The sequence below is a fragment of the Saimiri boliviensis genome, chromosome 3, assembly GCF_048565385.1.
Source record: "Saimiri boliviensis isolate mSaiBol1 chromosome 3, mSaiBol1.pri, whole genome shotgun sequence".
In the NCBI taxonomy this organism is placed as follows: Eukaryota; Metazoa; Chordata; class Mammalia; order Primates; family Cebidae; genus Saimiri; species Saimiri boliviensis.
The window spans coordinates 40726333-40741585 of record NC_133451.1 but is presented as its reverse complement, the minus strand read 5'-3'; the positions used below and the strand labels follow the sequence as shown (position 1 = coordinate 40741585).

The following is a 15253-nucleotide window of genomic DNA, read 5'->3' as shown; positions in this document are numbered from 1 at the left end:
AGAAAAATGCAGTAAGCTGAAATTCATATGCTCTAAGATTGTATGAAATGAGACACCCCAAATTCTGTATTGACCTGCCTTCAGGGCTAAGAAAAGGAACTACACAGGGACAAACCTTGTCCATATGGTCTTAACTTTTACTTCGATTTGTAAGCTATAAACTCTGACTATCGGTCTAGATTTCTGAATTACACTACTTATTGATAACAAACAATGTATGTTTTATTATAAGAATATATTGTATCCTTTGATTGAATAGAGAAAAAACTCAATGAAATCACTACAGGAACAATAGAAAGCTGCTTAAGGTGATAAATGAAAGATTTCTTTAGAGGAAACATTTGGAAACTTATGGGAGGGGCAAAACAGAGAGGGAAAGGAAATGAGATCTTTAAGATCAGAATAAGAAATAATAAGGAAAATAAGGAAAAAGATTCACTGGGCTCAAACCACTCTAATAAAGAAGGCTATAGAAAAAGGGAAGATGGTCGGGCGCGGTGGCTCGAGCCTGTAATCCCAGCACTTTGGGAGGCTGAGGCGGGTGGATCACGAGGTCAAGAGATTGAGACCATCCCGGTCAACATGGTGAAACCCCGTCTCTACTAAAAATACAAAAACTTAGCTGGGCATGGTGGTGCGTGCCTGTAATCTCCAGCTACTCAGGAGGCTGAGGCAGGAGAATTGCCTAAACCCAAGAGGCGGAGGTTGCGGTGAGCCGAGATTGCGCCATTGCACTCCAGCCTGGGTAACAAGAGCAAAACTCCGTCTAAAAAAAAAAAAAAAAAAAAAAAGAAAGAAAGAAAAAGGGAAGATGTGTTGGTAGTAACTTGAAATAATGATAAGGCCCAAGGAACTCTAACAAGACAATATAAATCTGGAAAAACAAGAGATCACAGGGAGCCAGGATCCACAACCTGCTTGGGAAGCATCCTGTAAAAGCTACTCAAAAATTCCATAATTAGGCCAGGCGCTGTGGCTCATGCCTGTAATCCTAGCACTTTGAGAGGCCAAGATGGATGGATTGCTTGAGCTCAGGAGTTTGAGACCAGCATGGACAATATGGTAAAACCCCATCTCTACTAAAACACAAAAAAATCAGCCAGGTGTGGTGGCTGGTGCCTGTAATCCCAGCTAGTCAGGAGGCTGAGGCACAAGAATTTCTTGAATCTGGGAGGTAGAGGTTGTAGCGAGCCGAGATTGTGGGCAACAGAGCAAGACTGCATCTCTAAATAAATAAATACAATAAAATAAAAAATTAACAAAATTCCATAATCAGAGAACTGCCCCTTTTTAAAGACAAGGACAGCAAAACGTGAGAAATTAATGAAACTGGGTATCTACTATTGATTTTTTCTGTTTTTGTACGTCTTCGAAAACATTCACAAAAAGCAAAGTTGTTTAACATGAGGACAATTACAGAAAATCTGGATACATTTCAAAGAGGACCACCAGGAAAAGGAGCAAAAATTGTTCAAAGCATTATCGGTGCATTTCAAGGTGATACTATTGCACAGCTGAATATATTAAGTAGAGATAAAGGTACTTCCAATTCTCTGAAGTACTATACCAAGAAACTCACGAATCAGAAATATAAAGGAAGACATAGGGAAATTATCATATAAGAAATTAAATATCAGAAGGGCAGACCCAGAACATTGTGATTTCATTCTTCTCAGGAGGCAGGTCTCACCAGTCAAAGTTATCCCACAACAAAGCATATCAAATAAGATTTGAATAAAATTATCATCACTGCCAAGGTCTAAACTTTGCAAAAGGAGTGCAATGTCTCAAATGCCATCAGAGAAAAGAAAATGTGCATAGGTAACCTTTTATCCAAAAATGATTTAATATATCTCACTATTGCAGTTCTCATGAGATAAGAATATAATGGAAAAACAAGAGTCTGAGTCAGAAAAAAAAAGGCATTTAACTTTTGCAAACAGGATGTAGCCCTTTGTTTTAGAGAAGAAAAGCAACCATCTTCAGTAGGAGAACAAAGCATTCCTAAAGGGAATAGGGGTACAGTAGAGGGAAATGAAATACTAGTTTTTTACTAATGCTCCCTGGGCAAAAGGTTGTAATAGAAAAAAAAAAAAAAAATCTATTCAAAATGGAACATTTAAAAGCTGATCAGTATTAATCTTCCAAAGGCCTCAAGTAACAGATTTCATAAGTCAACAGCTACTATTAGAAAATCTGGTGAGAATGATTCTCCAGGTGAAACAGATGTGAAGGTTAGGAGTGAATCTTCTCAGGAGGCAGGTCTCACCAGCCAAAGTTATCCCACAACAAAGCATATCAAATAAGATTTGAATAAAATTATCATCACTGCCAATGTCTAAACTTTGCAAAACGGGTGCAATGTCTCAAATGCCATCAGAGAAAAGAAAATGTGCTTAGGTAGCCTTTTATCCAAAAATGACATTAACTTCTTGATAGGAGATCCCTCCCAGCCAAGTTTAAATGGAAGCCAAACTGGATATAGACTGCTTGGCATCTTAAAGGTGCTGGGGACTTTGGTAAGTCATTTCAGTGGGTGGTGGGGATGAAAGCCTAATTGGATGTGGTTCAGTAGAAAATAAGAGGTAGGACAGTAAAGGCAAACTTTTTATATGTGTCTCAATATTAACTTCCTTCTAGTAGTAAGGAAAGCAGAGTATTTTGGCATATGTGTAAATTTGGTGATGAAAAGGTGAGGTACTTTTATGAAATGACACCTGTTTTTTCAATAAAGTATCAAGCAGGGTCAACAGCTGAAGAGTAAAGAGTGAGACCATAGGAAGTTTGGGAAGAAAAAAAAAGATACACAATCGCTATTTCACAAAGTGAGACGGTGAACATACTCTGGAAGTTTAGTAAGACTGTCAAATAATACTGAGTATCCATTGATTTTGAATAGTCAAATAATGAAGAAACAATCAAACTGGCTGTGTAATTTTCTTCTCCAAAGGCTAAGCTTCTTGGATACAAGCACAGAGTTGGCAATCTGAATGTTGAGCCAGAGTTAGGAGCAGAAAGAGAGATGTTAAAGGAAATTAAGAGTGTGTATAGACAGATATAAATCTCACTAAAACCTAAAAAAATAAAGTCTTCCTCATCCATATCTACATGCTTAAGGTTCATTACATGGTTATGACTTTAAAGAAAACTTATGTATGAATATTTTAAATTTCAAAAAAATCAGACAGCAATGAATACACTGCAATTCAATGAACGACAATGTACTCAAGAAAATCTTAGATTACTGAGAACACAGACTATGGGTTAGAATTACCATGGGATAGAATTACTGCTAGAATTTCAAAATAGACTGATTATTAGAATTTTGCTGTGCAACACATACATACACATTATTAGAAAGATATCCTTACCTTGGTATTTCCCAAGAAATCTCTGTATTCTCTTAATATTTTTTGGTTTTTAAATAGCCCTGTAAGAATTACAAAATAAATTTACATCATAGGTAGTCTTACCAGTCACAGTTTAGAGTAACATGATATTCTCTTTAGGACTATGTTAAATATGCTCTATTAGCTAACAGCAAAAATATTAAGTTATAAAAAATTTGGATTTGAAAGCTTATTTTAAAATGGGCAAAGGATTTCAACAGATATTTCTCCAAAGATGACATAGAAACCACCAACAAGCATATGAAAAGATGCTCAACATCGCTAATCATCAGAGAAATACATATGAAAACCACAGTGAGATATCTCACATCCATTAGGATGGCTACTATTAAAATAAACAAGAAAACAGAAAATAAAAAGTATTGGAAATGATGTATCAAAACTGGAAACTTTGTGCACTGATGGTAGGAATGTAAAATGACGCAATTACTATGGAAAACAATATGGAGTTTCCTAAAAAGAATTTTTAACACAGAATTACCATATAATCCAGCAATCCTACTTCTGGACATATGTCCAAAAGAACAGAAAGCAGGGCCTCCAAGAGCTATTTACACACCTAAGTTCACAGTAGCAATAGTTACAACAGTCAAAAGGTGAAGCAACAATGGCCATGGATGGATGAATGAATGGATAAACAAAATGTGGTATATACATATGATGATGGAATATTATTTAGCCTTTAAAAAGGAAAGAAATCCTGTCACATGCAACAACACGGATAAACCCTGAGGACACCATACTAAGTGAAATGAGCCCATCTTAAAAGGATAAATACTGTATGATTCCACTTATATGAGATATCTAAAGTATTCAAATTCACAGAAACAAAAAGCTGAATGGTGGTTGCCGGGCTGAGGGGTTGGGGTGGGAGAAAGGAAGGTAGTTATTTACTGGGTATAGTGTTTCAGTTTTGCAATATGAAAAACCTCTGAAGATCTGTTTCACAATAATGTGAATATACTTAGACACTTATGAACTATATCCTTAAAAATGGTTAAGAGGGTACATTTTAGGCTCTTGTTTTTTACCACAATAAAAAAGGAGGCAGGAGAATTTGGATTTGCAATGAGATAAAGGCAATTGGGTAAGAGTCTTTCTTCAATATTACCTTTAAAAAGTTAATTAAGCCTGATGTAAAAACAGGTCCTTTATTTTTACCTCAAAGTTTAAAAATATAAGAGAAAGTGTTTTTCTATTACTGTTTTTTCTCAAATTTTTGTATTATAAATATTTCCTTTAACTTTTATTTACAAGGCTACTCAGGGTATCATTTTAATAACAAAAGACTAGAAACATCCCATGGGGGAATAATTGAATAAATTACAGTATATCAAAAAAAATTGAGCATTATAAAATAAATGAAGAAATGCCTTTATTTACTGCTATGGGATAGCCCTCATGACAGATTTAAGTAAAAAAAGCAAGAGCAGAAGGTATGTATAGTATGCCTGATTTATGAAACGTATGGAGTTTAATGCAAATGTGTACGTTTGTCTTCTTTTTAAAAATTATTTTTAAGTTTTTGGTAGGAAAAAGGTCTCGCTAATGTTGCCCAGGCTGGTCTCAAACTCCTGGCCTCAAGTGATCCTCCTACCTCAGCCTCCCAAAATCCTGGGATTATAGGCATAACCCATGAAGCCTGGCTTTATTTTCTTATATTTTAAACATTTTTTTAAAAACCCCAAAACTAATTTTTTAAATAGTTACCTATACAAGAGAAAGGACCTAGAGTGGAAATGACAGAGATGGAAGCTAGAGTTCTCTGAAATATCTGTTCTGTAGATTTGACTTAGAAATCATATAAATTTTTAGGCAATTATAAAATAAAAACAAAATTATTTTTAAAAACCAGAAGCAAAATGAAACAAATGAGCCTGTTTACCTATTGATGGTATATGTATACAGAAAAGTTTCAAGTGACTTTATAACACAGAAATTGAACTACACATCTTTAACAGGATATATACTAAAGATACAAAGAAAAGCAAATAAATCTTAAAGTATACTGTTAGTATTAATAATTTACTTGAAACTATAATTTATTCTCTATGTGTGTAGAGACAGAATAAATCAAGTACGTAATTACTTTAATTGTGTTAATAAATTAGAAAATAAGATTTTCAGTGTAAGAGAAAAGATACAAAACCAAAGGGAAAAAAATAAGTTCATCAGAATAACTTTTAGATTTTCTATTGAAAAAAAGAACCTTTCCTAGCTCTGTCCACTGAGAAACCTAAAAATATGCCAAACTATTAACAATAAATATTCCTAATGCCTAGATTTTATTTTCTAGTAAATAAAAAGTTTATTTTTTAGTAATAAAAAAAACTTGATTTTATTTTCCAGTAAAAGGATTAGAAATAGTTGATTACCAGTCCAAGATAGGAAACATAAAAGATGAGTCTGAAACATATTATTCCTGAAAGTAAGGATGCATGATACTAGAATTATGACAAAGGGAGCCAAATGAGACGCTTCCATTGACCAATAGGACAGTTTCAGCACTGCTGCTTTGTTCTTCTCTCATTTCACTCTTCCTTGATCGTCGTATCCCACTGCTCCCCTCTTGGTAATGAACTCCTGTACGCTCAAGAAACTCTCTCCATTCCTATTCTTCCTGGGTTATTGATCATAACTGTCTCACAATTTCCACTTTGAAATTTTGTCAGCTCATCTTGAGAAGAAAATATTCTCATTTCTAAGTCTGGGTCCTGTGCAGAACTGAGATAGCCAAATAATTTAGAATCCTCCTAAATATTTATACTCCAGCACTTCCAGTTTCGTATCCTTCCAGTTTCATAACTTCTTACCATGTTACCAGTAATAAAAGTAAATAAAATGGAGTGGGATCCTAATAAAACCATTGAAATAGGGTTGGCAAACTTTTTCCAAAGAGGGCTAGTGACATGGTTTAAACCTATGCTCCCACCCAAATCTCATGTTGAATTGAAATCCAATTGTTCGAGGTGGGGCCTGGTAGGGGGTAACTGGATAATGGGGGTGAATTCTCATGAATGATTTAGCAACATCCCTCTTGGTACTGTCCTCAGGACAGGTGAGTTCCTTCTGATGAGATCTGGTCATTTAAAAATGTGCAGCACCTCCTCCATCTCTCTCTTGCTCTTGCTATGTAAGGTACCTGTTCTATCTTTGCCTTATGCCATGACTGGAAGCTTCCTGAGGCTCCCCAGAAGCTTCTTTGCTTCCTGTACAGCCTGCAAAACTGTGAGCTAATTAAACCTCTTTTGTTTATAAATCACCCAGTCTCAGATATTTCTTTATAGCAATGAGAAAACTGACTAATGCAGATACATAGCAAATATTTTATGCTTTGGAGGCCAAGAGGTAACATAAAGGATATGATGAAGGTATAACAAAAAAAAAACCTACAAATTTCCATACTTTTTTTGACAAAATTTAAAATATAATAAAAATATGTGAATATAATTCTTTGTAATACAGGTCTACTAATGAGAAGAATATAATTCTTTTCAGGGGGATACAATAAAATATTTTACTTAATTGGGATTGAGTTAGTATTCCTCATCAAAATTAATTGCAAATGTTCATTTGTTAATGATGATCTGATATTTTACATATTTTATATTTGAAATCTTATCAATAAGTACTGCCAAATACTGATATCACTCTATAAACATGATTTTAAATGACTATATTCATTGCTTATAAGCATTTATAGAATTCTATGAAATTCTTGTTAATATTTGCCTTTTAGCATCTTGTTACATTGAGGACTAATCACTTCCAATTGAAGTTAAGAGAAAGCTGCTCAACTGCACAATTCAATGGATTTTGAAATATGTAAATTTCCTCTGCACTTATATGAAAATCTGAAAAACACTTCTGGAACTATAGGTTGGGCATGGAAAATATATCTGCTATAGATGACTTCTGTTAATTTTTTTTATGTGTTCATTCTTTTATTGTCAATTGTTTTAACCTGACTGAATATACAAAAAAATGAGAGCACTGCACTCTCAGCAGTTATTACATAAGTTAGAACATATATTTTTGTATGGCAGACAGCATTTAACAACAGTCTGTGAGGTATTGCATTGCTTTTTATAAAGTTCAAAATAAATATTTATTTTCAAACAAGTGACTTTGGTTTATTTCACACATTACACTTTTCTTGCAGAAAAAATAAAATTGTACAACTGCATAAATATAAAATTCTTCCACCATGAAAATGGTTAAAACATTTATAAAGACACAGCATCAGCATGTGATGCTTCCAGAAAGGAAACAAGAAAAGTAAAAGAAAATGTACAAAGCAAATTAATTAGGCCTGTCACTAGCCAAGGTGATGGGCAAATCCAGATCTCAGACACAGCTTTAGAAATACTAGAGGACAAGGGAAGAGATGCCAAGATACCATTCAAAGCAAGGACAACACAACTCATCACCTTTTTGTATTTTTCTGTAGTGTCACTTAAAATTTAAAGGGCAGTTCCCCCATGACAAATCCCTGTCCCAGTCCCAGGAAAAAAAATAATAATAAAGTAAGATCTAACACCACAGGAAAAGGCTACAGGGTATGTTAAAAATACTCACTAAGGCCGAGTGCAGTGGCTCATGCCCGTAATCCCAGCACATCGGGAGGCTGAGGTGGGTGGCTCATGAGGTCAGGAGTTCAAGACCAGCCTGACCAACATGGTGAAACCATGTTTCTACTAAAAATACAAAAAAAAATTAGCTGGGCATGGTGGCACATGCCTGTAATCCCAGCTACTGAGGAGGCTGAGGCAGAAGAATCGCTTGAACCTGGGAGGTGAAGGTTGCACTGAGCCAAGATCACGCCACTGCACTCCAGCCTAGGCAATAATAGAGTGAGACTCTATCTTAAAAAAAAAAAAAAAAGCTAATTGATGGGCCATTATCCTTGAAAGAGCCCCCTCCCCCCACAAAAAAAAGGACCATGCCAGTTTTATTTCCATTGAATATTCACACCTTGTACAGCAAACCCTACCAACATAAAGTACAAAACAGATACGAAGATACAATAAAACATGGCTTGAAAAATGACCAGAGTATGCACCTATAGTACTGTACATTAAATAAAATAAACAAGAGGCAATACTTAGGGGCCAGAAACACTGCTACTACAAGTCAGTTATGGAATCATAATTTACAGTAAAAATGAGCACATCCCAAGGCTCAATTTTTCTTTTGTCATTTACAATAGAATATTCGGTTGCTATGACTATACTTTAGTTTACATCAATTACCTTTTAACATATTAAATGCAGAAAGCTAGTGTAAAGCATATAAATTATGCTTTCAGTGTAGGTCTCATATGTATGACAGTCTGTTTAAGACTAGTAGGTTTTTATATCTTTTTTTAAACTTATTAAATGGCTAGTGGGAAAGATTTGTGCTTGTGATCAGCTCTTAACTTCAATTTTTTTTTATCAAAACATCCCTGAAAACCATCTTCTCACTGTACCCGATGTTCTCACCATACACTTTACATTCTATGTGAATTTCAGTGTCCATGGTAAGGTTGGTAAACTGTACAGCCAGCAGGGGCTGCAGGAGTTTGTCACAGTAGGAATAACAGTGCAGAGGAAAACCAGGGTAGTTGCCCAGTCCAAAATACTCCACATTTCCATCTTTAACCTTATCTTCATCTTGCTTGCCAGTGCACTGAACACAAAAGACATATGAGTTACACTTCATAACTGGATAAGTCTTCAAGGACTCATTCTTGGGAGGCTTAGGTTTGAAGCCTAGAACTCATTTGAACTGTATAATAATACACGGCCCTCTTTGTAGCTGTTAAGTTTCATCATTTAATCCAAAGCTATTTCCCAGTCACCCAAGCTTGAATTTGCAAACCTTTCACTCTCTTCAGTCATGATTAGTCTCCTCATTCTTTGGGTACACTGGACAAATTGTCACAATCTTAAATCACCCCATCCTTCAGGGCTGAACCTTTGTACTTTTCCAGGAACCTATCTATGTTCAACACATATGCCTCATAGATCTTGGGATCACTAGGATGAAAGGCAATTTCAGTCTTCTGGATCTGAGAAATCTGTTAATACTGCCGGGGTCACTCGGTCCTGATTTGTGGGCTTAAGTTCACTGATGGTGAGCAGTATCACTTGGATGATTCTAATGAAGAGGCCAGCCAGGCAGCCATAAAATATTATGTAGAATAGAAGGATCTTAAACCAACTGCCACCAGTCCTGCACAGAAACTCCTTCTCTGAGTTTCAGATGAATTTCTTCCAACTGCTCTCCTCCTTGGCTTTCCTGTGGGCCATGGCGACAGCAGGTCAGCAGCTGCCAGAGTCCAGAGGGTGGGTGGCTGTGGGGCACACCCTGGTATCCTCTGAGGCGCTGCTGGTTGTCTCTGGCCAGGCTCTCTGCAGACAGGACACACTGCTGCCGCTGAGGATCTCAGAGTGCTTCTGGTCAACTTTTAACAGCATGGGAAGTACATAAAACTGACTGACATTACTTTGATTCAAACAATTAATCTACTGTTGAAATGACTTTACAGCAGAATAAGTTTTGTATTTAAGCACTGTTTTCCCTCGTGATTTTACACTGAATGCATTAAGAAACATAAGGTCTACAGCAAAAGCTAATTTCCTAAGCCATTCAGTGTTTAAATAATAGTGGTTGATGGGTGCACTTCTTATTCATAAAAATTTCAATTTTGAATTTTTCAATCCTGAGCTCAAAAAATTGCAGTAAAATTGCTAAACCATTGAAATCCAGTGTAGAAGGACAAGTCAGGATAATCAGCTTCTATTTCTTTCAGTGGTTAAGTCCACAAGTTCAAAAGTGATACTACTGTACTACTGGTTCAAAAGCAAACAAGAGATTTAAGTATTTTCCATAAAGTACCTACTCTTGACAAGTATTTTCCTCAGAATATCTATGGATGAAAAGGCCCTAAACATCTAATGTTTTCACAAGCTTTATAAATTTGTCCAACTAAGGCTTTTTCTGCTCCACACATATTTTTAACATCATCATCTGTAAGACATCTTAGTAGATTCCACATTGGGTTTTCTGAATTAGTATTTTCACATCTTCTTCGAAAATATTCCTGCCTGTAGTTGTTCCTTTATCCTATTCATAAAGGATAATTCTTCAGTTTCTTCAAACTCAGCACTAACTCTTCAAACAGTATTGGTACATGGGTCAATTTATCAAGAGCCAAAGAGTATCACTCAAAATCATTTGCCTTGCTTTTTAATTGACTACTGATGTCGTCTGTCTCCAGTGTCCCCAACTCTTGAAGCAACTAGTCTTGTCTAAAGACTACCAGTCCTGGATACAGTTTTTCAGCCACTCAAATTAAACAGGACTTAATTTACTCACCATTAGAAAAACTACTTTCTTTGCTTGCCTAATAATCAAGCCACAGGGAAACCATAACTTTGGTTACAGCCTCATCTCCATTTTTTATTTTTGTGAACAAGTTCTGCTATGATATATTCTATTTTAAATTTTCTACTTTTTCTGATTGTTACGTTCCTATGAGTTAGGAATACTGTGATGACTGATTAATCTGGTAATGTCAACATATATTATATTCTTTTAACTCAGCTATGGTGTCACTGCATAGTACACACAGTGCTTTGCCATCTAATTCAATAACAAAATAATCCATGCTCAATTGTGACTTAAAAGCACTATACTAGATGTCTATTTTTCTTACTGACCAGATAGGTATGCACTCATACTAAAAATATAAAAGGTCATGTACAAGGGATACCTATGACTTTTGAAATACTGTCAAATTATAACTGTTACTGCAATTTGTAGTATACTGAGCAGCAGTGCAAAGTGACAGGAGCATCACACATGGCCTCTGCTGGAGCTACTCAACTCTGCTGTTGATAGTGCAAAGGGAGCCATAGACAGTATGTAAATAAAAGATCATGGCTACGTTACAATAAAATTTTATTTGTGGACTGTGAAATTTAAATTTCATTTCATTTTCATGTGTCACAAAATACAGTTATTCTTTTGCCTTTTTGTCAGCCATTAAAATCATGAAAACTATTCTTGGTTTATAAACTATACAAAATCAGGCAGCGACTAGATTTGTTCAACAGGCCACAGTTTGTCAACTCTGACTACTGAAGACAGATTCCACAACACCAGCAAAAGGTATTTAATAAGAGCCAGGGACACAGGATGCTGTAAGCTATCCAGAAAGTCATCCTCTATTAAAGTTGATTACGCTAAGATCCAAAAGTATAAACAAAAAAACTCACAGAATTAATAGGTAATTTTAGAATTAGACTTGCTAGAAATATACAATATATGGACACTGACCCTGATGTAAAATGCCAAGGGACCCTTTATGCTTTCTTTGGTTAAAGGGCCTTAAATTAAAAATAGGATGATAAGAAAGATTAAAAAAAACTTTAATCTGGCAGTTAGTTCAGTTGGAAAACCTAAATTGCAGTGTACTATCAAGAAACCAAAAGAGAAGATGAAAAAAAAAGGAATAAACTTAGGGCTTTCAACAGTCATACAAGGCAAAATTTATTAACTTCTCAAACCCTAAGCAAGTATAGCACCTTTCTAATACTAATAAAAATCAGAGTCATTGATAAGAAATACCTACATCAAGAAAGAAAATGTTCTGTTTTTTGTTTTTTCTTTTTGAGACAGAGTCTTGTTCTGTCACCCAGGCTATAGTGCAGTGGTGCTATCTCGGCTTACTGCAACTTTCACCTCCTGGGTTCAAGCAATTCTCCTATCTCAGCCTCCTAAGTAGCTGGGATTACACGTGCAAGCCACTATACCCACCTAATTTTTTTGCATTAGTAGAGATGGGGTTTCACCATGTTGGTCAGGCTGGTCTCAAACTCCTGACCTTGTGATCCACCCGCCTCAGCCTCCCAAAGTGCTGGGAGTTCCATTAAACTAAAAAAGGGAATTGCGGTAATGATTCTCTTCTGAGGAATGTCAGGATGCTCAATAAAATCTGTTAGTCATTTAACAGATAAAAATAAAGTAAGCCTGATTATCAAGAAAAAGTATGTATACATTTTTCATATATACTAGCACATCAATCTCTACTTTAATCCTGACACGCTACCATATGTAAGTGCCCAAGGGTAAAAGAACTATAAAACTGCACTGGCAATATCTAATTCCCCAATGGAATATGCCCTGTTAAAATATTTGATTGTATCCTGTATCAGCACCTGTATTACCTATAAAGAAACTCAATGGAAACTATTAACTGAATAGTATATCAAAATTTCCAGGACTATCTGTCCCCGGTATGTATTTCTTCCACTGAAAGTAAATACTTCTCTCCTGTTAATTTAAGTGCAGCTCTCTTTAACATATCTGTGGATAAAGATAGTCAGCTAGGCACGGTGGCACACACCTGTAGTCCCAACTACTTAGGAAGCCAAGGCAGGAGAATAACTTGAGCCCAGGAGTTCAAGGCTATAATTCACTATGATTGCACCTGAGAATAGCCACTGTATTCCTGCCTGGGTACCATAGTGAGATCCCATCTCTTTTTTTTAAAAAAAAAAAAAAAGATAATCAACAACTTTTCCTGAGGCCAAAAATCCTTAGGATTCACTGTCTCCTTCAAACTTTCAAAAATGCCAAACCAATGATTTAAAGAACTTGGATATCACGAGGAAAACTACACTTATTCAACATCTAAATGATTTAATATTATATATTCCCGGCCACAAAAATTTCAAATATACTCCTTATTCCTCCTGACTAGATTAGTTGAAAAGAGACATACACCGTTTTCAAGTTTGTCAAGAAAAGGAATCATCAACAGAAGGTCAATCACTTCCTTTGTCAGAATTAAAGCTATTCGAGAACATCCTAGAACGTCAACCAAAGGGCAAATCAGAGGATTATTAAGACTGACAGCTTACTACAGACAATGGATAGTTAACTTTTCTAAAACAGTTCAACCATTTAGTCAGATCACCTGATCTGACTAAAACAAACACCCTGACCTTTTAATATATGCTGGAATATTTATAAATAAAATGATATAATATCTGGCCCTGGTTTCAAAGTAATCTAGTAGAGTGAGGGTTAGTGAGAGGAATATACATTAAACAAGGTTGGCCATGTGTTGGTAAATGTAAAGCCAGATGACAGGCATTAATATGTTATTATACTTTTCTCTGCACTTCTGAATATGTTTGAAATTTCCCTACTAAAAAGAGGGGAAACCAAATTTCAAGATAGACTGTTAGAAAATATTAGAACATATAAAACTAACTTGGCTAGATTTTGGTTAAAATTCACCAGAAACATACTTAAATCAATTTTAAAAGACCCACAATCTAACAGAAAAGTGAACAAAAGATATAAAACTTATTACAGAAGAACTAAGAAAAACCAATATACAGAGTAGAAGATAATCAACCTCAGTAGCAGTCAGAGATATTAAAAAATAAACAAGGCATCATCTTTGCCCTTCAAATACACGAAAAAGTTAAAATCTTGTTAATATCAGCATGGGCAAGGGTATGAAAAAATGGTCAACCTCATACACTGGGATCGTAAATGTAAATTGGTACCGTATTTCCTTTAGAGAGTAATTCTCTAGGATCTATCAAATTTTTAAATGCCCATGCCATTTGATCTTAAAATTATACTATTAACACTCAATCCTATGTAAATATTCACAATTATCTCACATGTTAAAAAAATATTTATTGATGTATTCTTTGTGATAGTGAAAAACTGAAGAACACATATCTTGCTACATTCATACGATGGAGTACTAAGCAACTGTGAAAAAGAATGAGGTAGATTTCTATATGTAGATATGGAAAACGGTTATGATTGATTACACTACTATTTATAAAGAACAAGATGTACAACAGTGTATACGGATATCATCCCGTTTTTATCTATGTTGTGCCCAGGCTGGTCTCAAACTCCTGGGCTCAAGTAATCCTCCCACCTCAGTCTACTGAGTAGCTGGGATTACAGGCCAGTAGCTGGGACTACAGGGATGTGCCACCACACCTGGCCCCTAAGAGTCTTACCTGCATATAAATTTCAAACACCAAGTACATCTTCTTGTTCATAGCAGTTAATGGATAAATATCTACTGAATTAATTAATGTGGCAGAGTTAATAGATCTTTCTGTAAAAAAGCAATTGATATGATTTGGCTCTGTGTCCCCACCCAAATCTCATCTTGAATTATAATAGCCAGAATCCCCACGTGTCAAGGACAGGACCTGGTGGGAGGTGACTGGATCAGGGGGATGATCTCCCCCATGCTGTTCTTTTAATAGTGAGTTCTTGAGATCTGATAGTTTTATAAGTGTTTTAAAGTTATACCAACATACATGCTGTTTCTTGCCTGCTACCGTGTGAGATGTGCCTGCTTCCCCTTCCACCATGTTGTACGTTTTCTGAGGCCTTTCCAGCCATGAGAAACTGTGAGTCAATTAAACCTCCTTTGTTTATAAACTACCCAGTTTTGGGTAGTATCTTTAAAGCACTGTGAAAGCAGACTAATACAGGAATTACTTCCTATTCTATCATTTTTATAACACGTAAAATCTTGAAATCAGATAATAAGTTTTAATAGTTACATGTCTTATAAAAATGATAAACTGTAGCTTCTCTTCCTCTCATCATCTTCAAAAAGCTACACAAGAGAAAAACACAGTTCCTGTTTTTGTAAAATAATTGAATACCAAAGCAGAAACTAGTATTTGCTGGAAGCAACAGAGCCTAGGTGAACAGGTATGCTAGCACTAAAGAGTTCTTACAGGAACAGTTCTTACCTACAAGTTACTTTTCAATTAACTTCACTTTAAATTGAATATACTTAC

General features: G+C 35.5%; 1 protein-coding gene and 1 pseudogene across 1 annotated transcript in view; both read right to left on the bottom strand.

Annotated features, from left to right (window-relative positions):
• Positions 1 to 15253, bottom strand: part of SLC30A9 (solute carrier family 30 member 9) — a 102926-nt gene that overhangs the window by 51116 nt on the left and 36557 nt on the right. The window contains exon 7 of the mRNA XM_003940971.3: positions 3372 to 3430. Coding sequence (XP_003941020.1) covers positions 3372 to 3430 — 59 coding nt within the window. The remainder of the gene's footprint in view (positions 1 to 3371; positions 3431 to 15253) is intronic.
• Positions 7324 to 15247, bottom strand: LOC141583986 (sodium/potassium-transporting ATPase subunit beta-1-like; annotated as a pseudogene).